The 25,519-nt window shown below is 43.2% G+C and overlaps 2 protein-coding genes across 5 annotated transcripts in view; one reads left to right on the top strand and one right to left on the bottom strand.

Moving 5' to 3' along the window:
- dnah5 (dynein, axonemal, heavy chain 5) overlaps positions 1-473 on the bottom strand; it is a 45,839-nt gene extending 45,366 nt beyond the window's left edge. The window contains exon 1 of the mRNA XM_029839048.1: positions 297-473. Within this exon, the coding sequence (XP_029694908.1) occupies positions 297-389 (93 nt within the window). The 5' untranslated portion in view covers positions 390-473. The remainder of the gene's footprint in view (positions 1-296) is intronic.
- Positions 474-1,845: 1,372 nt separating this feature from the next.
- The window catches only part of triob (trio Rho guanine nucleotide exchange factor b), a 63,402-nt gene continuing 39,728 nt past the window's right edge, over positions 1,846-25,519 (top strand). For 2 of the 4 annotated variants that reach the window (XM_029839217.1, XM_029839218.1), the window contains exons 1-4: positions 1,846-2,117; positions 9,746-9,799; positions 24,322-24,396; positions 24,917-25,031. In XM_029839217.1, coding sequence (XP_029695077.1) covers positions 2,048-2,117; positions 9,746-9,799; positions 24,322-24,396; positions 24,917-25,031 — 314 coding nt within the window. In that variant the 5' untranslated portion in view covers positions 1,846-2,047. Of the gene's footprint in view, positions 2,118-9,745; positions 9,800-17,746; positions 17,862-24,321; positions 24,397-24,916; positions 25,032-25,519 lie in introns of those variants that run through there. The other 2 variants (XM_029839220.1, XM_029839219.1) reach the window with 2 other exon arrangements.

The raw sequence follows: 25,519 nt of genomic DNA, 5'->3' as shown, positions 1-25,519 counted from the left end.
AAAATGTGTTGCGGTTCATCTGGCGACAATCTGAGTGGGGTTCTTGGGGCGTTAATGTATTCAGAAAAATTATTTTAAAAAAAAAAAGTCGTATTCATGAAGATGTAAAAAAAAAAAATTAAGAATTTTACTGAATTTTCTGTTAAAATCTGGATCTCCTTGATTAATCTGATCAAATTGTGGGCGACATGAGTATTGAATTAGCACGTCTCAATATATTATAAGACATGTTTCTTACAACTTCTATAATTATACTTTCATCCATGTGACTGATCTCAACTAAGTTGGAGACGAACCTGCGGTTCCTTGCGCGACTCCGCGGGGCCGGACGGTCTGGTCCTGTTGGTGGCTTTGGCGATACGAGAGAACATGACTTTAAGAATCTGCATCCACGTAAAGAATCGTTTATCTGCAGGTAGATTTCATGAATCGTTTGCTGTGCAAAAATCAGAACTACTTCCTGGACTATGCGTCCCCCTCGTGTTAGTGTTTCCATGACAACGTAAAGTTGGTCTCCTCCCTGGGAAAAAGTCAATACGCACTGATTAGTTTAAGGTTCGACCATGTTTGTTAGTTGTTGCCTTTGCGCGATCTTTAAACGTGTGTAGTTATAAAACTCCCGTTGGAGTACCGTTAAGAAACCTCTAAAAGCTATTTTAATTACCTGGCACAACCCACAAGTTAGTAATTTACACCAATTTAGCGTCAGTCAGTGCCAGGGGATGTGCTATTAGACAACTCGTACTTAGTTATAGTTGGACGAATTCTGTTGTTGTAATTATTTTACCAAATGTGCATTCTCTCCAGATTGAAATTAGTTTAAATACCGTGAAGATGCCAGAGTAAAAACTTTGCTTATAAGCAAGACTTCCTGAAGTGTTTGAAAAAGAAAAATAACACTGTAGTCGCATTTACTTAAAGACATATTCAAGATTCAAGATTCAAGATAACTTTATTGATCCCTTTAGGGGGTGTCCACCAGGGAAATTAGCATCTCCAAAGATCTACAGCATCTACAAAATTTCCCACCACCATTCCCCCCATCAAACCTATTAAAGATAATAGAATATAAGAAAATAAGAAATAAAATAAAATAGAATAAATATCATATGTGTTTTGGGTTTTCTAATTATTGTTTAAGTCTCGTTAATAAATATGTCCCAATAAATCTGCCCAAATCTCTTCGCCATACCGCCACCGTTGGCGTTCAGTTAGTAGAACTAACCACTAGATGGCAGCATTACTCCGGCCCTTGCTGGGCAGCCGACGTCGAGAACTGGGTTAGATTTGTGGGGCAAATGACATCATCTCGCATCCTCTTCATCACCCGACAAAGATGGACTTCATAATTTGCCCCTTCTTCCTTACTCACTCGCCGTTACTGTGGCAAACATGTCGCCTATGTGAACATGTCAGTATCAAGGCTAAATAGCTGAAGTGGTCTGTCGCACAAGAATGAAGTCATTACGCGCACATATGGCACCGGAGCGTTGCGCTTTAAATCATGTGCACGCCTCGGCGAGGAAATTCGTGTTACTGCTGCAAAATGCGCTGGTGGCATTCATTCCTCCCGGGCATGAGCCGTTAGGAGCAATTCCCACGCCGCGACACCGCAGTGGGTGATGCTGACGGGGGTCCTGATGTGCTGTGGCGCACATTTAATTTGGGTGGCGCACAATGCACCAAACCTCTCAAATACGGAATCCCAGGATATCCCACCCCCACCCACCACTTGAAACGGAATAGCCCCCCGCCCTCATCCACCTCCTCTCGTTTACCTCCGCCTTCTTCTACTATCACCCCCCTCCCCTGTTTCCTCCTCCTCCACCACCTCCTCCTCTTCGCCGCCCTCTCGTCCCAACTCGGGAGCGCCGCCGATCGGTCGCCAGGATTTTCCCTTCTCGGCCAAAATGGAGGAGGAGGTCTCTCGGTTAATGAAAGGAGCCGAGATTGTATGACCGGATCGGATTGTGCTCCTTAATTCCTATCATAAGAAGCAAACCGTTTGAGGATATCTTCCGCCTTTCCTGCAAAAGCGGCCCCAACCATGAGCGCAGGAGAGGGATTAGATGAGGCTGCGAAGGACGCGGCAGACATAGCGGCGTTTTTCAAATCCGGTAAGTCGGAAAGGGGCGAGTCTGGCTGTGGACGAGCTACAGTAACGCTGTCGGTGGCTTAGATCAGTGGTGGCTCTGCCACATTGTTGTCAAAAACCACTGGCAGGGGCGAGATGCGTCTGGCGCTTTGGACGTGCCCGGAGAGATGCGCACGGCTTGTAATTATTTACCACATTTCAGTCCGGTGACATGTCAGTGCGCAGCCTTTGATGACACCAGCTCGAGTAACATCTACTGAAATGCGACATTTTGTTGATTTGGTGCTGACCCTGTTTCTGACCGGGCTGCAAGGTGTCGAAGGTTACTGATCAGCGGTCGCCTGCGTGCGTTTCGACGTTACGGGATGTCCTTATCACGAAGCTCGTTGACTGGGGCGTTCCATTGAACCATTGCATTAAATTGCAGTGATTAAACAGATATCTCCGTGCACAGATAGAGCCCAGGCCATGGAGGTACGGGGCAGCTGGGTTTGCACTCCCAGTGCTGGGCCTGTCTGATATGATGGCATCATGGTAACCAATAAGAATGGACCTGCCTCTCGAATCACTCTGAATCCAAATTGTCATTAAAGGTTTTGTCAGAGGCTGTGCAAGTACCAATATCTGCTGCATGAAAACACACTTTATTTGATTCAATGAAGGAGAAACCGCCTCTGATGTGTGGTTTCTTTGCATTCCTCAGCTTAGGAGAGTCATTAACCTGGTGGGGCCACACACTGGCTCCAATATCCTCAGTGTGGGCCGAATGAGTTATTTATTTATAGGTTCTTCCTTTTAAAAGATACCCCATAGGATGTGTGTTGCTTCATGGAATGCAAACTCAGATATTATTTGCTGTTCTTAAGTGCTGGTGGGAGCTTTACCTGCTACCTCCACTTTCATGAAGGTAAAATGTCTCCTTGTAAAGAAACAAGGCATTCGATCAGGACCACCTCTGATACGGCCCAGAAGAAGCAGCTGTCTTCTCATCAGCTGTTTCTCTCTCTGACTCCTGGTGTCTCAGGGTCGGCCGTTCAAGAACACACACACACACACACGAGCACATCAATACTTTCAGAAGACATGCAACTGTATATTCATATATTTATTGCACGCTTTAAGAAGAAAATTCTCCCGTCAATGTCTCCGATTGGCTAGAAAGTTGGCCCACAGTGAAGTTGGACTACTTGGATGTTTATGTGGTGGCAAACGCAGTTTATGCAATATTCATTGACCGAGCCAGAAATAGCGTATGGCCTCAAGGAACTTTTGTGAGGCACGTTATTAGGAAAGTATGGAATAACCATGTCTCTGCAGAATATACCGGAGAAATGATGTCATGTACCAGAGTGTTTGTGGCTTGAGATGTTTGGGCTACACGTGAGAAGAATGCTGTGCAAGAAGCTGCTGTCTTCAGCGCCTCTTCTCATTGGTGATACCCCCCACGCGACATTCTAAAAATGTCCTGAAAATGGCCTGAAACTGTGTTACCCTCTTTAGTTTCTTCTCCTTTTTTAAGTCGAATATATCTTGGGAGAGGAAAATGGAGCCATTGTTGGAAAGCTGCATTCAACAAGTTGTCACCGCAGCCCAGGTGGAACTCATTTTGGGCCTGAGCTGCAGGTAGTAAATGAAGTCCCATGAACCCCACCACACACACACACACACACACACACACACAGACAGACACACACACACAGTGGGAAGCCAGATGCAGAGCAGCTCGGTTCACTGCAGTACGAACTGCTTGTGGAAAAGCTCCCTTTAGTGAGGCGGACGAGAATAGAATATGAGCGAATCTAATGAACAGAACTAAAAAGTGAAACCTAAAAATTTAGGTCTGATGTAGCTGATCAAAAAGGCTGACTGTGAAGCTTCTTAAAAAAAGGTTGATGTGCCAGATAAGTTTGTTCAAAAGCTGGAAATACTTCTATTTTTATACATATTTAATATTTCACTGAGACCTTTTCATGTGAGCTGCATGGATCCCATTCATATTTGTCCCATTTTTGCTTTCTTTATCTTAAAGGATAACCGTCACCCCGAATCGCTGCTCCATCTTCTGCTCTGCTTAAATACATCAGTGCACAGATGGAGCTCCTTCTCTGAGTCCCACACTGATGCCGTGGATCACAGCTCAGCTGCTGACTCAAACTCGCAGGTTGCTCGCCAGTTAAAGCCAATCCTAACTGCTGAACTCGAGGAAAGGAATAACTGGAGATGGAAGCATGCAGTCATAACTCTTTAGCAATAAGAATTATTGTATTTATTGCGTTCTTTTGTAGTCTGTTCTTTCACCTACTTGGATGGTTTGGCCCTGACAGGACACCAGTGTCCTCTATGACCTTGAAACAAAGGATGATCGATCTTGCAAAACAGAAAGTGAGCAAGTTACTGTTGCTGTTGTATCACTGGTGGAATTATTAGTGCAGTAAACTTTCAATCCAGAGCTTCTCCTTCTCTCTTGTGTCAGGACCATTAGGTCCAAATGAACTCAAATCAGGAGGTCAGTGGTGAAACTTAAGTGATGCATTACATCTCCAGACACAGCCTTGTCAGCTCCACTGGAGCTCTGCAGAGAGGGAAGAGACCGTCTCTGCAAAGCCCAAAATAACCTTTGCGAGACAGTATGTTTTAACAATGCACTAATTTAAAAAGGACGTCCTGAGAGCCGTATAATGAAATTAAACTCCCGGAGTAATGCATCGTTGTATGGATGACTGCCCCGCAAAACTCAAATGACATAAGGCAAAACAACAACCTGCACAAAGAACCCGAGCTACAGTCGTCAGAAGAGAAAGAGATACTCATGTATTTATGAGCCGCCTGCTGCGAAGGTATTGGAGGAGAAATGCAGAAAGGCTTTCAGCCATACATGTATGGGTTTCGTGTTGGTGTGCAGTTATAAATAATTTATAATCCTGCATAAATGACAGAAGCTGTATTTTGTTGTTACAATTATACTCGTGAAACACTTTTGCAGTTAATGTCTGCTTTGCATAATGTGTCACTAAGTAGCTTCATCTGGCACTGTCCTTGATCCCAATACGTTGACGTCAACAATGACGGCGTCGTTATTGACAACTGGAATGGTCTCCTCTGTAAACCCATTGACCAAGTGAAGCTTGTAGCTTAGTTGGCATGTCAGCGACTTCAGAAGGCTGTACGGTTACGCATCTATGATCCTAGTAGATGCTATGAGAAGGTATGTTCAGGGTAAGAAAAGGGAAAGTCAATGAAAAAAAGGAGATGCTAGAGAAAGGACATGACATGCTTTAAAGGACAAACGAGCCCTTGCCTTGCAAATTATAGAGCAGAGACATGGGTGGAGCTCGCCCTGCCAAATGTAGGCTCCTTTGCCCGCCATGGGCAGCTCATCCAGGGGTAGCCTAATTGGCAGTTGGTCAGAGTTAAAGACTATGAGCTTAGATTGGCATTGCCCACGCCGCTAAATCGCATTTTTGAGCCGACTTTCCTAAAGGATGAGAGGGTTAGGCCGAATAAATATAAACGGAGAATGAATTAAATGTGGGGGGGTTCTCGGGAATTTGAGTCCGTATCCTGACAGACCAAAAGCTGAGCTCATTCCGGCCATGTTTGAGGTTGCGGCAAACTTTACCATCAGATATGCTTTGGTATCGCCAGATTTTTGCATCCACACAAATATGCTTGATCCACCACCGCCAACCAACGAGTGTTGGTGTGTACACGGGAAGCTAAGATGAAAGTGCTGCCAGCTCACAGCATCACTCGCTGCGACTGTGGAGGTAAAGTTGCTCCGGCTGGGTAGGTTAATCATTAGAAGCAGTATTTACTACTAAATCCTGATGATTTATTTGTATTGTGTGTCCAGTATAAGCCGATACTGTGGTGCTTCTTGTTGCCTTTCCTTTCATACATTTCAGTTTTACGGGGTTAGTAAATGAGGATGCGGCGCAGCCTTTGTAATTGCCTGTTTTACAGCCGGACCGTGCTGATCGATCACATGACACACTGACCTTTTTGAAAGCTGTAATGTACTTCATGGACATGTAAGACCCCTCTATCACTACAAATTATTGATTGTTCTAAAATGTCACTTACAGGCATGCTAGGGAACGCACTTTGATGAAGCTCTCGGAGTTTCTTCTATAGTATTGGGTCAAATTGGTCTACAAAACACAGTTGTGCTTATATTTTAATGAAGGCGCTGAAATAGATTTGCCTCTGTTTACTTAGATCTCAATTTAGATCTCTTAGATCTCAATTTCAATAGGAGAAATTTCATTGGTTAGTAGTGCAAGGTATGTATACCTTGTGTTCATTGGTGTTTATTTTCTTATTAGGATTGCATTGATTTGTGCTATGCATTTGGCTTTTAAAATGGAAATGTGACCATTTTAATTAGCAAACATTTTATACACTTAATTCAATAACCCAGAATTCCAGCAGATTCATAATGTGATTGTAGCTACAGACAGCTTCGTGACCCAACACACACACACACGCACACACACGAACATTGTACTTCAATCTTTGTTAGACTTTCATAGACATAATACACTACCTAGAGCCCAGAAATAGTCCTTTGAAGTTGTGAGGTCCAGCCGTAATGTCCTCACACACCAAAAATGTCCTTACTGTGCTAGTAGAATATCCAGCAAGTATAAGAACACGCACGCACGCACACACATACAGGTATAAATGACTGCTTCCCACTCATGTCGCCTGAAGCCCTCGATGCAGGGGAGAGGGGATGGAGGAATGGCACCGATGAACATGTGATGGAGGCACATGAGACTTGTAGGTCATAAAAGTGGGATGTGGCCTTCTGCAAATCCCTCTTTGATATGAGAGGAACTGTCAACTGCAAACTCCCACTCGTTATATCCTGACCATTCCCTTCTCGCCTCCTCCAGTCTTCTCCTACACATCCCGTCATTACCTCATCATTGTGTTTTACCTCATCGTGGAGTATTTGGAGCCTTAAGACAAAATAAATTGAACTTCTAAGTCTTTCTAAAATATAAAATGTTTAACAGTCAGTTTTTCTACTGAGGTACAAGGTATGCATGGCTACACCAACATTAACACGTGGCCGGCAGTATTGATTTGGCCTCTCCCAAGTGGAACATAACAGGATCCCATTAAAGAGTCACAGCACCACAACCCTTCAAGATAACTTTGATAAATTTAACACAAAGGCTTGCACCTGTGTATGGTTATTTTACCATGAAATGATATAAAGAGACCACATTGCACTGCTCAAAAATTCCAGTAATATATGAGAAAGAGATATTTATGTGTGAGCGCATGTGAGTGTTAGAGGTTAGGGCTTTGGCTTGCACAATATATGGAACTTGTAGCGCTGGTATTAATTTAAACATTCTTCATCTGTTGATATGAACACCACCAGAATGTACATGATATTGTGCAAGTGTCCTGTCCTGGCTTTTACTGGTGGCAGGCCAGGAAAATTACATAATATCTTGGTCTGCCTTCACACACACCAGTCAGCAATGATTACACATCAAAAGTGTTATGTGTTTAAGTGTGCCAAAGAGTCAGCATTGGTATTTCGGTACATGGGTAAAAATATTGTGATATTTGATTTTTACTGCTCAGCACGGTGATTTATGAAGCGCTATATTCATTCACAGCGTGTCATCCTTTTAACATGCATAAATACAGCCAGCAAACTAAACCTTTAACATTTCTTGGTTTGGGGCCTGTATATCTGTCCAGAGGCAGCCGTACGTCCATTAGAGTCATGTTCGACCTCCCTGCTCTCCCATGATGACCCTAAAGCAGATGTTTTAGTCCTTCCTGCCTTTCACAGTCGCTGCTGTGCCCTTTGTCTCTTTCCCTGCAGCTTAAACCAAAGGAAGCATCTGGATCTGGCATCTCATCCTCATCAGGATGAGCTCCTTTCAATTCAGGACATCAGTTAATGAACCGGTTGGTTTCACGCGGCGTGCTGGGGATCTCAGTATTTACAGATATTCTGACATTTTACTTCAAACACTTTGCTGAACATAGATTCAAAATCAAAGTAAAGCCCACTGTGGGCTTATGCATGTGTGGTGGCTTGTGTGCTGCCTGAGACCACTTGTCAACAGCTGTGCTCAGTCTGACCAACAGAAACTGTGTATTTCCTCTCGTACACACACACACACACTCACACACTGGTGCTCCCTGTTTGCTTTGAAGGCAGCAGTAGGCTGTGATCCCTGTCACGTGAACGTTGCCAGCCGTGCTCCTCTCTGGAAGGCTAAAGTGATGCTTGGCATCGTTGGCTGTGGATGAAACAGGTTTAGGATTGGATCAAGTATTATTCCTACGGTTACATTGGATCCAAAGTAAAGGAAAACTTTAGCCCGTTGTGCTGTAATTGCCCTTCCAGTCACATGTAAAGCATGTTCCTTGTTGGGACGTATTCATCCAGAGACATATTCAACATGCAGTGTGTGAACAGGTGCTAACTGTAATCCTTGTTAGGCGGCAGCATATGCCAGGCTCTTCTGTTCAAAGGGGCAGCCAGCAGGAGCAAAAGCAGAAGGGCTAAGCCGCCCTGTCCCATCACATCCCCGCCTCCCCGCTCTGTTATCTCGTGCCACTACAGTGTCCTACTGACGCGTGACCCAGAAAGACACTCCGTCAGTCTGCTGTCCCACGTAAGCTGGTCCAAATAAAGAATTTGTTCAGATTAGGTAGTACCGCAAGTACTTACATTTGGGGAATTGGCCAGAATTGTATCCGGCTCACGGGCATGCGGTTTGATTGTCAGCACGCTATTCCCAGAGTCCACTTCTGCTCCTTTGGAGACTAACAAGTATTGCTTGCTGTTCCGGCAGGTTTCTGCGCCTCACAGCAGCCCCGACATTTCAGCAGAGAACACTTGTAGATGCTCAGTTTGTGTCTTTACATGAGACCACACATCTGAATTGAATTTCCTGTACAGATAAATCAAAATAAATGAAGGATGAACTATAAATATGTTCACATCACATTGGCAGAACGTGTTACTGATATTGGAAGTAGAGCTGCATTCATCATTAAAATCAAATGGCCGTCCATTACTTGACCATTTTTCTGAGACTAAGAATTGAGTCTCGGACGTGTGGCTTAGCCACCCGATGTTGAATCGATCGTCATTCTAAACCTGACGTCATCGGCTTCACCACTGCAGTCAGGGCCTACTATTGGAGGCCTGTAAATAAAGATGCTGCGCAGCTTTTCTCCTTCTGACTGCATTTTGTAATGTATATTTATGACCAACGTATTCAGAATACAATTCCTTGGGTATTAAAGGTGAATATGTTTGTATGTCCCAGCATCAGAGCACATACAAAAAAGGGGAAAATAGAATCAACCAAAAACAGTTTAGCGTTTATTAAACGAGGTGAAGTATATCTTTGTTGTGTGGGTCCTCGTGCACAGTGTCTGATAGTGTTTAACTGAGGCCGGGGCTGTTCTGATCCTCAGATCAAAGTGCTGTTCTTTGCTGGCACTCTACCTCTCTCATTTGTACTCTGTAATCACAGAGCTTTAACATCTGACACTAAAACACAGCAGTGGTTGAGGTAATCGGTGGCCCAGAGAACTGTCGTCTATATTCTTCATGCTCTTTTGCTACTCTAACTCCTTTCTTTCCTTCTGTCTCTTTTTTAGATTGCGCTCTCCCAAAATGTGAATCCAAACTGGACGGGCCAGGTCAAACCTCAGGTTGGTCTGACTGACTGTTTCGCATTCAGAAATGTAACCGTGGATCGTGCGTGTTGAACAGATTATCTGCAGGCCATTCAAATCACATCCCATCATCAAATAGAATTTCAGTTGATGAAAGGTAACGTTTGGTGAAGAAGAGGTCGACAATAAAGAGAAATGATTTTTAAAGGTCTGCTCTGTCAAATCTCTTGAGCTTCAGACTCCTTAGTGGCGTAATCTACCATCCATAGCTTGTGGGTTCTCATCCTTAAGCTACCCACAACATGCAAACATACAGTGTATAAATACAGCAAGTCATTTTCTTTGTGCTGGGTTTTTTCCCTCTTGAAATTAAGTAGTCTGCTTAAAGGCCCGTATTAACGAATGGGCAGAGATGATCCCAATGTTTGTCCGCTTCCCTGACTGTAGCGTCAGTTTGACCCCATTTGACTAAATGCTATTGAAATATTTTGGAGCAGCTCCAGAGAATGAACAGTTTAAATTGTAATCTGTGACGAGAAGGTTGGCACAGAGGAGGACTTAATTTCCAACGCCAAGCGGGAGCATGCAAAAAACTATGTTGAAGAACTTTTTGCGCATGCCTTTGAGCTGTGTCTGTTTGACAAATTTGATCTTATGTTTTCCAATTGGGTTATTTGAGGATCAAGATTTTTACAAGACTGGTTGCAATTAAGCTTGATGTATTATTCCCACATGCCAGTATTTGGATCTGTATTAATGGAAAATGACTGAGCCGTGCCAAACGAGTGCTGTGGATGGACAGTGAAAACCGTTAAAATCCCTCCATCAGAGTAGGTCATAGAAGTTGGAGCTGCGCTAGTTCGATTTTAGAATTGGGTGGAAAATACATGCACTATTGACAGGACTTGTCATCAGGACATGCCTAAATGTATCATTAATTGAGGTCATATTCAAGGATGCTTTAACATCAGAACTGTTTGGGCTAATTTAAATGGACCAGATTTTGATTCCCTGTATAACAAGTTAACCATGGTAGCAGATGGTCCAGTGAAACAAAAAGAAGAGAGAACCAGAGACAAGAAGGGATAAAAGAGGTAGCACGACTTGGAAAAGTTCTCTTGGGCAGCAAAGAGTCGTGAGGAGGTCAGCACTGAACCACTCACAAAAGTACAGTGCCAAAGTGATCCCAATGAAGATGGGAAATTAATTTGCTTTTAGTTTTATTTATTCCTGAAATACCCCCTCTACTCCCCGAATGGTTAGTGCTCGTCTGCTCCGTGAGCTTCGTCATGAAGTTGAAAATATATTTTGTACAGGGAAAACTGGATTATCTGTGGAAAAATATAATCACTTTAGCTCACGCACATTTGCGCTCATAGATGTGCTAAACTGAGGAGAATTGAGAACATTAGAGTCGAGACTCTGGATGAGATTTGTGGACACACTGCAGCCCTAAACTGACAAGTGTCCCAAAAACATTGTTGGCCTGCATATGGATTTACAGGCTAAGCATGCTTAGACTAAAGAGTTGGATGGTTCCCCAGATATGCTCTGGCTCCAAGTCTATGATAATCTGCAACAGTGGCCAACGGCCCATTGAGTCAGGACCGTTCGATCCTGCTGTACTTGCAATATTTTGCACACACAGTATGGTGAGCTGCATTCTAGCTGACTGAAACTACGCAAATATGTGGTCATGGAGGAGAGAACAGAGGTGTCTTCTCCCATTTTCCATATGATGTGGTTACATGTAACAGCTTTTCATATTTCAGAAATAAATACATCCAGCCAGCGAGCCAGCCATCCTGCATGTGACAGTGAGCTGAAGGAGTCACAACAGCAAAGAAACAGCTTTTCTATAGATTTCTGCCAGAGACATTAGCAAAATGCTCTTTGTACATATTGTAGAACCAGTTTACAAGAGACTATATGGGAATGTGCATGAAACACTTCTTGAATGAGAAGCAAACAATGTGGATGTAATGTGATATCCAAATTGCCCCAGCAGCTCTTAGAAATGTATACAAAATACAGATATCGTTAGATTTGTTATGGATATTATAGTTATTTTACCATACCCAGCGGCTCTATTATTTCAGCTTTTCTGAGCATCAGCCCACATGCACAGATGTGGAAAGACAAAACTGTTAGTGTGGTCAGCAGAAAAATGAAAAACAAAAAGTTACCATGGAACAGCTCAGAGTTTAAAGTAAAAAGGTTTACCAAATACAATATTTATTTGCCTGCTTGATCAAATGAGCGCTAACTGCAGTGGATTGTATGCACACTCTGCCCATCCACCTACAAAATAATCACAGTTGGCCACTCTCTGTGAAGCACGGTGGGGAGGAAGGAGAGTTTGAATAGCAGCTTGAGGTTGGCACCGATGTTTATAACAGCATAGTTTTAGCATCCAAGTAAACACTGAGACGCAATTGCTTGTTTACTGTTCTGGAATACAGACGTTGTAAAGTGTCCACTGGAATGTCAAATTACACTGCAGCCTGGCATTTTACCGTTCATAAGTGAGTTGCAAACAGTAGCATTTTGGAATGTTCTTCACAAAATTTGAAATTTTACTGACCTAAAGTGCAAAAACAGTTTTCACAATGAGTACTATAATTATTCCCATCGAGCCGCTGAGGCCATTTTGTGCATTTAATAACTTTTTGCTCTCACTTCTGGGCGTATGGATTTTAGCTTCAGTTTCTGTGTGTGCTGGTGTGTGTTTTGCCCTAATTGGATCACGCAGCAAAACAGTGACTGCATTGGTTTTTAGAAAGCGCTCAGCTCATATCCTCCTGTCACAGGACATCAACATAATGATATTTGCTAAGCAATGTTTTCCCCGGCTGCACATAACAAGACAAGCCAATTCAAGTGTGCGTGCCCATAATTGTATCCAGACAGTTTTATCAAGTAATGTATTAAAAAACAGACTTTGTGAATGTTTTTAATCACTCAAAAGTATCCATTTAATGCATTTTGTTCTGGTTTGATGATGGTATTAAGATGAAATGATAAAAAGAAGGTTGGTAAAGCATTTAGAACGGCACAACTGCATCTTCATGCAGTGATGGGACCCGTGTGGATCTTCTTCCTCGCCGTGCGCGGCTGAAATCATCCTGTCTTATATGCACATTAGATGTATAAATCTACCACCATGCATGCTAATATGCTCCATCTGTTGTAAGCTGCATTATCCCTGCAGTCAACATGGGTTCCTCTGCATCACCATCATCACTGGGTTGTTCGAGTTTTCAGCTGCCATTTCTGCCTGACGATCTCGTGAATTTTAAGACCACGTTCTCGGTGCTCATTTTAACTGTTCTTTATTTTTTCTCTTCTGCCCCTTTCTCTTCTTTCTATCTTCATTTTTTCCTTCACCTCCAGCCCTCATTCCTGTTTTTCTCACATCATCTTCATTATCACCCCCCACACACACACACACACACACTCTCTGACCCTCAGTCTTCTCCTGCGGAGCACTGATGCATGGAAGGCAAGGTTCCACTCAGTCTCCCATCCAATCCTCGTCAACCTCTCCCCCAAGCATAAGCCAATAGCTCACATGGGATGACCAGTGAGGGAGGGGCTAAGCTTAAGGGTAGGGGGATATGTTATGCATTGCCACTACTGGCTCCTTGACTCCAGGGGCATAAAGGATGCTTGGCTGCTCCAGGGACAGAACATCTCCATTACTCTCTCCCTGCCCATCGTCTTTTATAGATGCATTTGTAGCTTTTGATGGTTGTGCAGCTGCAGGAGCGCTTAAATGCTTTTAATTTGGTTCCACATCACACTCTCGCTGTGTAAGACTTTGCAAATGTAGGCGAGTTGATGCGTCTATATGATGAAACGGTTTATCTACAACGGCAGCGTGGCAAGTTGTGAGAGAGAAGGAAATATAAATTCACATGAAAATATGTTCCTGACATTTCTCCTTAAGATGCTGATTGATTGCTCCTCTGTGGCTCCACGCAGGCAGCAGAAATAGTGAGGGCATGTGTGGGAATAGGTGCACCAGCCTTTGACAAGAAGGATTGACAGTGCATGTATGGAAACTGCGTTGAGGATGGAGGAAAGAGGCTATTTTTATTCCTTGGAGAAGCTCATATAGAGATGGAAAAGAGCAGTTCTCCAATGCAACCATTCAGATCAATGGCATTGACAAGCTGGAGGCAGTTTTCTGATTCAGACCCTGTCTGCTGAAGCCTGTAAGTATTATATTGTATTGATGTGTGATTTAACATGAGCCCATTGATGCTCATGTGTGCATGTGTTTCTCATATAGATTCTTCCATTTAATGTATTAATGGATACTTGCAGAATCAAAATTGAATGAAATACACACGGGCGAAGTGCACTCCAATCAGTTCATAAAGCTCTCGCCTCAGCTCCCTATTATTAGCACATATATAAAATTATGAATGCTTATGAGTCACAAGCTCACACCTCCTCTCATGTTTACGACCAAGGCACCCATATGAACTGAACCATCATTGGCTTTATTTAGTTCTCAGCCTTTAAAGTATGTGTGAAATCCATAGGGTTGAGTCCAAATGTCATAGATCATGGTCTAGCGACCTAAAGCTTGTGGAGCTGTGCTTCTGCTTGTGCTTCTGCTGCCTTCTTAACATTTCATTTAAAAAATTTTCCTGGACGACGCGAGCATGTATACTTTCCTATCTATATGCAGTTTAGGTGGAGTCCATGTGTGGTTGTGTGCTTGTCTGCTGAGTTCAGGCCTCAAAGTCATAAAACGACCTACAATTAAATGGCTGCGAGTGTGTAACCTAAATTTGGCGCGGACATAAAAATGAATATCAAACTGTTCTGTCTGCCTACAGTGTAGCTGTAAGACTTGAAAATGTTCCTTTGAAGAAAAAAAACCCCCAGCTATCGCCACAGAAATATATACTATATATACGTAAACCGTGGTGCGCATGTGTCTTTTGTTGCAGACTTTGCTGTGAGTTTTGTGCAATTCTGAGCGCGCCACAGGACACGGAGGTTTCAATATCATATTTATTGGAGCGCAGATAAAAGCAAAACCCTCTGTCAGGATGTGTGTCCACAAAGGTGTGCACCCATGCAAGTAAGTCAGATATATCCAGCTGATAGACAGCGGCTCTCTGTTTGCTTTAGACAGTTGTTTTCAATGTTGTGAAAATAGTAGATAACCAAAGGTTCCCCGGGCCCCCGCCTCCTGACTGCAGCCACTGCTCCCCCTGGGATGTCTGTGTGTTCAACAGGACATTGGCTGCTCTTTGTTGAGGACAAGTCTAGTGAAAATCCATTCAGGGTGGATTGACAGAAGGATGATGAAGACGGATTTGGGATGACGAGCAGGGATATGAGGAAGGGTTGAGCGATGCTGACCGACAACTGGCATTCATCCAACGTGTAGAGTGAGAGAAGGGAGAGAAGGGAGAGCAGTGATGACGAAACCGATGCATCAGTACATCATTAGAAACACACACACACACGGGAAGACTAGGCCTTTGTGTATATCTTTGCAAGTTTTCCTCTGGGATCTGGCTGATTGCTGAGCTTGTAAACAGGAACTACACTGTTATTTGGCCAACTGTAAGCCCTGCGCGCGCACACACACCCACACACATAACCACACACACACAGAATTGGATTCAGTTTTAATGATCTGTTTGCTGGATTTGTTTGATTCTCTTTGTTATTCAGTGAGTCTTTCATTCCAGATTTTTTTAGGAAGACAACAGAGAAAAACAGCTGTTCAACTGCCTCGAACTGCTCCTAAACTCACAGTTGCAGCATTTTTATTACTTTACAGTGTGTAAGGTTCCTATGTACAAGTATAACTTCACCACAACACTTGTGGCTGAGTTAATAATCCTATTATCATCGCTCTGCTGCCCCTGTGTTAGTGCTGCTGCTGTCAGCTGAGGTCAGGATTTGGCTGCCCCAAAACACAGACATACTCCCCCCCCCCCCCATTTTATATTCATGAACAATAAATATGTTTTATTGAGAAGTGCAGCTAAATCAGGAATTTTCAAATCACCTTTTAAAAAAAGTAAGTTACAGAAACTTGTTAAAATGAATTATGATATGCATTTTTCACTGAAATGTCATTCTAATAGCTATGGTGCATATGGTATGAGTTTTGTTTTGTTATGTTCTTGCTTAATGATCCTGCTGCATCTGGATTGGTTTCTTTTTTAATTTCCAGCCATATGTTGGCAGGTGCTGTGAGATGGGGAAAGAGTGCGTTCTTCCACTTGTCAAGCTTGTTGTTTTTTTTAACCTTTGGACTCCAGTCATGCATAGAACCATTTTATGCTAATGTTTTCTTATGTAACCATTCCCCCTGTGGTAGTGTCCATACAAAATGGAATGTTTCAACTGATACTGCTTCAACATATACTGTTTGCCCCCCTCTCCAAACGGCAGCAGCAGAGCTGCGACGCCAGTGTGACATATTAGCCACACGGAAAAGAATGCTGCTGCAAAATGCTTAAATTCCTTTGAGTTTCACAAACCCCACAAAAAAGCCACAGGATCAAATGGCGTTAGAAAGAAATGACAAAAGGTGTGAATAATGATTAACAGGTGTCAGCTTCTTAAGCTCGTTTCAGTTTTCTCTCTCTAACACACACATGCACTCTTTCTCAGCTGGCCTCCAAGCATTATTTGGTACAGTGTGCTTTATTGGCTTGGTTTTGTTGTGCGGCAGGACAACGGGAGCATGGTTTGGACAGAGGGAATCTGATGAATGGTTGTTCTCTCAGCCGTACAAAGCGTCTTCCTCTCTACTTCATTGATGTGTTGATTCGACTCAGCTGGCTGCCCATTGAGTTTGTACACTTGACTGTTTGGGGAGACAGATGCACATGGACGCGCGGTGCTAAAAGAGGCTTTTAGCCTTTCATACAGGGTCCATCTCCCGCACACTGGCCGTTCATCTTGCGGTTGTTAAACTTTTGTTTTTCATGCTGCAGAAACAGTGAGACAGGTTTTGAGTCAGACCTTTTTGTCAAAAGAGCTGGATGCTTCTATTTTTTGTTCTTAATTTAAATGATGTTTCACATTGCTTTATGATACATTAATGCTAAGCCGCTGTTTTAGCATATCTCGTCTTTTTGTCTTGCATTTCTGAATATTGATTAAGTCAAAAATTAAGTCCAAAGGCTCTGAGACATAATTTATAATACCTACATTATTTGCTGGGCTCCAGTGTTGCCCCATTAGAAATCTTTTGAGAATAACCATAACCTCACAGTAACAAAGATACTTTATTTCTCTTAAATTGTGAATAAGCTCTTTGTTTAAAAGATTGAAGCCCTCGGGCAGTTTTTTGGCCAATTAATACATTAATTGAATGCAATTTGAGTTCGCTGAATCTAGTAACATGTAAAATTCTATTTTAAGATTTTCAAGTGGTAATTTAAATTAGAACTAGATGATTACCACTTTACTGTACAGAATGTGCCAATATTCATGTGTTCTACATGTTTTTCCCCCTTTTCAAATCAAATCTAAGAGATTACATGTTCGAATCAGACATTAATTTATTTGAAATGTTGATTATTTTTGTTGCGTGTCGGACTCTTGTATGACAAGGGTCCTCGGTAGACCCTGCTCCAAAGCTCATGCTCACCAACACAGTCCAAGTATTAGACAGCGAGAAGATTACCTCCAGTCATTATTAAAGCCTATTTCACTCACAAATCCACCAGCGACAACTGTTTGGCGGGCTTAACAGTGTTCTTTACATGGGAGAAACTGTTCAATGCAAAGCAGCACTTGAGAGTAAATCTTATTTTGGGGAGGGGTTTACTACATGGCAGCCGGGGGGGGAAAGCCAGTTGGTGGAGGAGAAAATCTGGCAGCGTCTTTGGTTTTGTGCAACTCGTAGGAGCAAGAGGGCGTTGTCCACTTTGTGGCACGTCTGCTGCCGTGTTGCTTTTGCCATGCGACATTGGTTAGGTTAGATAGCGGTGAGGTGGTTTGCAGACCCGCGTGAGGTTTAGCACAGGCCGTGACTCTTCGACCATGGCAGTGTTGGATAACCACAGCTGGCAGTATGCCCAAGCTGGGAAAATGCTCATCAGATTATCAGGTAGAGTGCTTTATATCTATCATCTTATTCGTTTTGTGCTTTCTTTACGCAAATCTAATCAGGGGAAACATAAAAATGTGAACATCGTGATAGAAGGATGTAAGGATACAAATGCCGAGACCCTTCACAAGTACCGGTACTGTAGGATCTTTAAGGCAGATCATTTTAACTGTTTAAAAGGTTGTAATGCGTGTCATTCACCACTGATGAATGCTATTTATTTGCCATTTGTTACAATTTGTTGCCACTTAAACATGTGGTGTATCTGGAAACAGGGAAAATATGTGCAGAAAGGATTCATGATTTCTTTCGAGGTAAAATTGTTGCAGCTGGAATTACTTGGATTTGAGTTGTGTACAACAGCCTGTCAAAAGCAACAATAGGAAAAGAAAGCAAAAGCTATGACACTCTCGGTGATGTGGTGGTGTTTTGCAGCCAAAGCTGTAGCTGACAATCATTCTTTTAAAATGTGCAGAAGATTTCAGCTGGCGTCACAGTCGATCCCCTAAAGGACCCATCACCAGGAATGCTCCACGCTATCATGTAAAATGATGCGAAGCCTCTGCAGGTGTAAAAGAGGCAACAGTGTCTTTGTGATGAAACACTGGCAGTTTGTCAGGTGTTGCATTTGTTTCCTTTCTCCAGGGTTTAGCTGCAACTCCAACTTTCCCACATTTTGTGCTTTATGCTTTTCTGAGAATGGATACTTTGATTTCAACAATTCAACCAAACATTGAGTGGATGAGCGTCCTTGCTTGTGACTTTAAAATCTCCTTTGGAATGACACATGCTGTTACAGCTGCATGCATAGGAGGATTGCGCACAAAAGTGATGCAGTATAAATATATAAGCGATCCATATTTCTTTCCATGTTACCTCCATCAAGCATCATGCTTGAGTTGTCCTGTTTTTACTGTGGTATATGGGTCAGTGTGGTCAGTGCTGCATAGAAACAAAGCCTTTTATAGCTTCTCTAAGATATAAATGGATCAAAAGTTGCGGGCACATTGTTCACCTGATATTTGCTCTTCTGCTTCAACAACAACGCCGATGCTCTTTTGTTCCCGAGGAGGTAATGAGTGATGACGTGTGAGGCGATGACTGCTGCGAAGAAATAATGTGGAAGGCTGAGAGCACAGCCTGGAAAGTCCTTGTCAGTATTTGGAGAAATGAAAACATGGCAAACCTACTGCAGACTGTGGCTAAGAATTCCCACAAAAGATATTTTCAAAACACTTACAGTAAATCCTGATTTGATCAAATCGTTTATGTGATATGACGATCCAGTTATTCATTCTTTTAACCACAGCTTATTCCTAAAGGGCAAGAGGCAAGAATACATCCTGGATAGATTGTCATTCAGTCACAGGGCACACATCAAACGCTCAAGCTCTGGGGTATTTTAGAGTCTCCAATCAACCTAATGTGCATATTTCTGCACCATTAAAGTAACCAAAGCACCTGGAAATGTACCCACACAAGCACAGGGAGAGAATTCAAAAGCCACACGAGGTCTGAGCTGGAATTGAACCAACAACTTTCTAAAGGTTCATAAATAATGGCGTTGTAGTGGAAATTATTGTATGTAGTGTATTGTATGTGGGCCTTTCTTCGGTCTGTCTTGTTTCAGTGTGCGGACATTAAGTACAGTCCAGGGACACAGAGGGTTGCCAATAGTGAAGCCTGGGGGGACACCGACTATGTCTGCAGTCAATACAGTCACCAAAGGAGGGAGAATGCAGAAAGAGACTGACGGGATCATAAGAGGTGTAACACCGAAACAGGAAAAGATGAGTTTCTGAAGAATGTACGTGATGTTGAGATTGATATCCACTCTCACTGGCATGTGAAAAGAAAACAAAATCACATTGCACAAATACAGCAACAACACAGACTTCACCTCCCAAAGCAGCTGCCTACTGTTTATGGGCCATTTTACAGCTTTTTGTACAATTGTGTGTCCAAACACTAACTGTGTAATGTGAGACAAGTGATGTCATCGCGGTTTTGTGTGAGCTCAGAAGCGAGCTCAGTTGTCCAGTGGTGCATCGATTGTTCTGATGTCAGGACCCATTGAGGTAGCCTTCATTTTCACGCTGCTGGTTCACATGAGACTGCTGAGCATTGTTTATCCAAGCCGTGTCCCCAAGCGCCTCTAATGCTACTAACTGAGAGTTATATTTAGGGCAATTGTAGTGCCGAACGCTGTGAATGTGATTTACTGAGCTTTCTGTTCGCTGCCTTGTATAAATGAGTCGGCCAAGCAGAGCCTTGTGTGATGTACAGCGGAGTACTGTGCTGTCTGGTGCCCCCAGTTCCACCCCCAGTCAAATATAGGCCAAAGTAGGTCTACGTTTTTAAAAAATGTTGAAAAAATAGTGATCCTTTGACAATTCTCTCTTCATTTGTCTTCAACTGACCCTTTAAAGTGACTCCTTATTGTAATAGATTCATCCCTTTTTTTACTACCAGTCCTTTTTGTCAATGATTAATTCATAGCACTCTTTTTGCTGTGGGGTTATATTCAGGTCGAGGGGTTGCGGTCGGAGCAACGTGTTATTTTTACTGTAAGCCTCAGTGTAACAACAATACGAGCATGCTAGTGAAAGCTGAGCTCACCACACTCCCCAGGCCCCCTGCCAGCTCCAGCTGAAGGTCACAGAACTGGAGTAGAGATGGAAAGAAGTTGATAGGGGACAAGTAAAAGAGTTAAAGAAAGGAGGTGGAGAGAGAGAGAGATGAAGGAAGAGTTCATGTTATGCCCCTGTTGCACTGAGAATACATGCTTGATGTTATTCAGTCAGGGTTGTCACACAAGGGATCTGACAAACAACCTGTCCGTAGCAGCAAGTGCAACACTCGGGTTTCCACAACAGCTTATAGAGCAATGGCAACCTGATGGAACATACATGTAGGCATAGGAAGAAAGGGATGTGAGGGTGTGCTTTGAAGTGTTCGCACTAAAAAAAGAAAAAAAAACCCGCAGTCGACAAGAACAGCACATTTATGACTCCACACCGTGGCGGCGAAAACAGCTTAAACTGTTCAACTGAACTTTAAAAATCGGTCGACTTTGGTGGGGTGTCGGAGTCTGCTGACCGCCATTGGCCGACATTCAGAGCTAGAAATGTCACGGAAGCTATGAATGCCAGTATCAAACACTAATCAGACAGTGAAGCATCGAGCGAGATGAGTGGATTTGGGTACTTGCTATCTGGTGTTTGACAGGGTTGTGTCCTTTTACAGTGAAGTGAAGCCTCAGCGCTTTTGATTTAAAGGTGTTTAAACTTTGCTCCTCATCTTACTATGCATACAGAACACTTTCCTCTTTTTATATCTGCCACAGTTCGACACACAGCTCATTTATTAAGCATGTGCCAGATTGGCATTTACTTTAGAGACAAAAAACCTTTTAGAAAACTCAAGCTTTTCTTGGAGTGAGGTATCAGTTGTGTTGCAGTGCCGTGCCTCCCCAGAGGATTGCAGTATTGCGCCCTGCCCTAAGACTCAGTTCCCTTTTTACCAAAAAAGCCAATAATACGGCACATGCTTAGCTAGTCCAACACTATTCTTAGAACCCCGCAAAGGGTTTTACTGTGGAACACAAGAGTAAACTCACCGCTCTCACATGTTGCCTGCGTTTGAACGTTTCCCAAAAGCTTTCCACGGTTTCACCCAGCCAATTTGGCCAGTATGAGCAACCAGAGAGTAGTGTGAAAAACCTGCCAGTGGGTTTGTAAGGTCTGCTTACTGGACTCTGACTTGCAGCTGGAGCATGAAAGAATCATCAGACTTCTATGTACTGTACATTTTTAACATTGTTGTTCTTCTTGAACAAAGGGTCTCTTTCAGGGTGTCTGCTCTGTTTTATTGCACATCGTGTGAACTTGAGCTTGTAATCGCTGTACATTTTAATAGATGAGGCCGTGAACCAGAGGATCGGCGTTATGTGGCGTGCCAGGCTGTTGCCGGCGTGCTGAGGACAGTCTAGTCTGCGTTCTGTTAGTTTGCAAGCTGAGGGATTGGCACAGAGGGCTGAGGTCGCCCGTTATGACTTACTCTCATTCATGAGATGACATGAATGAGAAATTCACTTTGGTTTTGTAAACTCCGGCTTCTGCAAATGTCATATTTGGCCAAGTTTCTAAACTATTTTTGTCTTTTATTCAAACTGCTGTGTCTCTTTCAATACACTCTCATCGCAAACCGTGGTCAGTGTTTTCAACAGAATCGGTCTGAGGTGAGAACATGCGCCCTTCCGCTGGCGTTAGCATTCACACAGATGCAGCATTTCCAGCCCGAAGTTAGGGGGTCAAAAGGAAATTGATTGGCACGCTCACTTTGTGCCGTGCAGCAGCAGGGCTCCTGCTGCACGGCAGTGTGAATTTAAGGATTTAGAGCATAGTCCTCATGAAGAGACAATGATGGGTAGAGCGATTTAATGGCTGTTGCTTTGTCATGACTTTTTTCCCCTTGCATTCATCCAGAGACACAGGAGTGAATATGCACCGCCGTCTCAGCCTTAAAGCTACACGTGAAATGTAAATTATTAAAATTGTTCAGTAGTTCATACATTCTGTGGGCTCTAGTTGAGCTACAATACAGTATCATGATGTCTGCACGCTGTGACAGACCCTTTGCGATGCTATCTGAAGGAAAGTGATAAATCATTAATTTGGTAAATGTCATGAAAGATGCTGTGACAATGCAAATTATCGGAAGTTTTAACACTTGCAAAATTGGTTTCCATTGTTGGTGTGTGTGTTTGTGTGAGAGAGAGACTGAACCTGTCATGATCGCCTGTCCCCACAAACACTGCCATGTATTTTCACACATTACAGTCACTGTTGCCTTTGATTTTCCTAATTTGGATTTCAGATAAACAGAAACATGTACGTGCAAAAAAGGCCCATTCAGTGGACCAACACGGTGCATCTCACCTCTTTTTACAGGCCTTCGGCTGCCAGTAAAATGGATTGCTCTCATCATTGGTGTGTTATGAACAAGCAACCTGTGATTGAAAAGCTGTATTTCATGCTCAGCAGGCTTGTAAATGAGCGCCTGTGTGCAGTGCGGGAAACTCACTGTGCCTGCGTCTGTGTGTAGCAAGAGGTGATGATGGCATTTCATGAATCACAACGTGTGGATTTTGCTTCTTTGGTACCACACGGGTTATTTGCACATATCAGCGCGGTCGGCTACTCAGGAGTGGAGGCATCTTTCCCTTCACCAGCAGCTGTTTATATTTAGTTGTGCTGCAATTTTTGTTTCAGTCCCGCCGTCAGCTTTGCGGAAATCTTTCAAACCCTCTGCCAAAATTCACCGGCGCATCTTTAATCTATGTGTGCCAAGCTCGCTGCAGCCTTTGACAGAAGCCCAAAGAGCAAGTACGCTCCGACTCGCTGCGAAGAAGAAAAAAACCCTGTGTTTTTAGCAGCTCTAAAAGGACAACGCTGACTGCGTGCCAGCACCAGTGTTCCGTACAAACCCCTGTTGTGACGAATGTTTTCTTCACACACATCTGCTACCAGATGTAAGAACAGCACTTTTTTCCCTTCTAGCTCACTCCCCAACATTCAGATCACACATCGAATCGCCAGTTGGAAGCAAACAAAACAATAAAATAAAGTCAGAATGTCTTTGTTGTTTCAACATTGTTCCAGCTTATTATATCTTGTTCGATGTATGGAAGAGACAGATGGGTGGGGGTAAGGTGGAGGACAAACAGGTGCAGCAAGTTCTAAACAGAAGGAGATCATAAAACTATAAAGACCGTAGTGTGAGGAAATCACTCTGCTATTTAGCTTTTCTCTGCTGTGGCGCCAGCGACCGGAATTGCCGCATCAGTCCAATCTCCAGTTATGATATCATCAGGTTGTGTCCACTCTGGCCATTTCCCCCGGCGAGCAAATGCGCTGTCACTCAGGCCCGGCTGCAGCGCCCGGCTCCCTCAGTCTGCAGATGAAATCGATATAACGGTGGCCATTAAAGGCTGGAGTTATTTAGCAGCCTCTTTTTGCAGTCGTCCCCGTTATTAGCTGGCGCGCTGAACACTGCAGTTTCGTTCTAATGAATCATTATTTCACTCCGCTCACCTCTGTGTCTTTACATTCTGTCCTTTCAGTTTCAGTTGTAAATCACAGCTTTAGAGCCTTAAGCTAATCCATACGTGTGTTGGTGTGTGTGTGTGTGTGTGTGCGTGTGTGATTCAGTACTCAGCCTTTATTAGATTGGTTCATTTCCATTTCACTGTGATTAACACGTGTTTAAAGGATAGATCACACTGAAGTTAAAGCTCCCTCTACCCCCCTCATATGTGTGAGATGTATCAGCATGTGCTTATGCACATCCAATGATGAATTGATTCCAATTTGGTTATGATGAGCAGATCTTGAGTGGTTTTCCAGTGCTCCCACTCACTGAATTGGTTTGCCGGCCTCTCTGCGTTTTTGTGTTTCAGGGTTTCACCGCAATGAGGATATGAAGGCCATTGACGTACTTCCTATCCTCAAGGAGAAGGTCGCCTTTCTCTCAGGTCAGAAGACACGACTGCGTTTCATTCAACATACACATAAAGACAGACAAATTCATTCTGGTTCAATCGGGTTACTTCTGACAAAAAACACACTTTTGCGTGTTGGCCTCTACCTTTGTACTCCTACCTTATAGAATTTTGAGTCAATATCAGGATATTTTTGAATATAGAAATGCCAGGGCTCCTTCCCACCCTTCCAAACTTACATCTGTTTAAGCTAAAGTAATGTACCGGTAAGTTTGGAAGGTTGGGAAGCAGTTTTTTTTTTTCACACATTGTGCTCTCACACATTGTTCAGTATTATTCTGATACCAAAGAGGACGATGTTCACCATCATCACTAATGATGCCATGACTTTCTTATTTTACGGAAAATAATGTTTATAACTTTGAGATAAGCATCTGCTTGCTTTTACCCAGACCCATTTGTTCTGTTCTTTTTAAAATCCAAGATTTAAAGGATAGCTGAAGGAAGTTTATATTATTAAATGGCTGTTTTGGGGTCTGGATTGTACCAACAGGTGGCAGAGACAGACGCGGAGGTCCCGTTCTCACATTTCCTGCTCGGAGCAACCATGACAGAATACGACCTGAAGACCTCCGCAGGCTCATAGCTTACCTGGCTACTATTCCCAGGTAGGTTTCCTAGAAAATTCAACAGAGAGTTTGTTTGTTTTTTTTGTTTTTTTCAACGGTGGAGATCCTAATCGGGTTAATTAGTCACAGACTTTCTCAGACTTGTCTCTTTTCCTTTCTGACTTTCCCATCTTGCTTTGGTTTGAAATAAAGCGTGACCCGAGGCCCCACAGAGCCGTTCAATCTTGTATATTCTGAACTCCTCTCCTGTTCGCCTGGAAAAAGCAGTGAGCTGCTCTCAAAGAACTTCCCCACATCCCTGCACTCTGTTGCCCTGCGCAGGTCTCTTTCACGTGTTACACTGAGCTCCAGGCTGTTTTGCTTGGAGTCGGATGTGGTTGTGGTCTCCCCTGCGCTGCACTTTCTACTGTCTTCCAGCAGCAGGTCTTTTACAAAGCACAGTTTTGTCTGGTGGCTGAATAAATTGCATCCAGCTTTCTACAGAGCACCTTTGGAGATGTTCAAACTGTAAATACTTCATGTTTTAG

Source organism: Takifugu rubripes, chromosome 7, assembly GCF_901000725.2.
Source record: "Takifugu rubripes chromosome 7, fTakRub1.2, whole genome shotgun sequence".
Lineage (NCBI taxonomy): Eukaryota > Metazoa > Chordata > Actinopteri > Tetraodontiformes > Tetraodontidae > Takifugu > Takifugu rubripes.
Note: the sequence above shows the minus strand (reverse complement) of the source record. Positions and strands in the feature narration are given on the sequence as shown.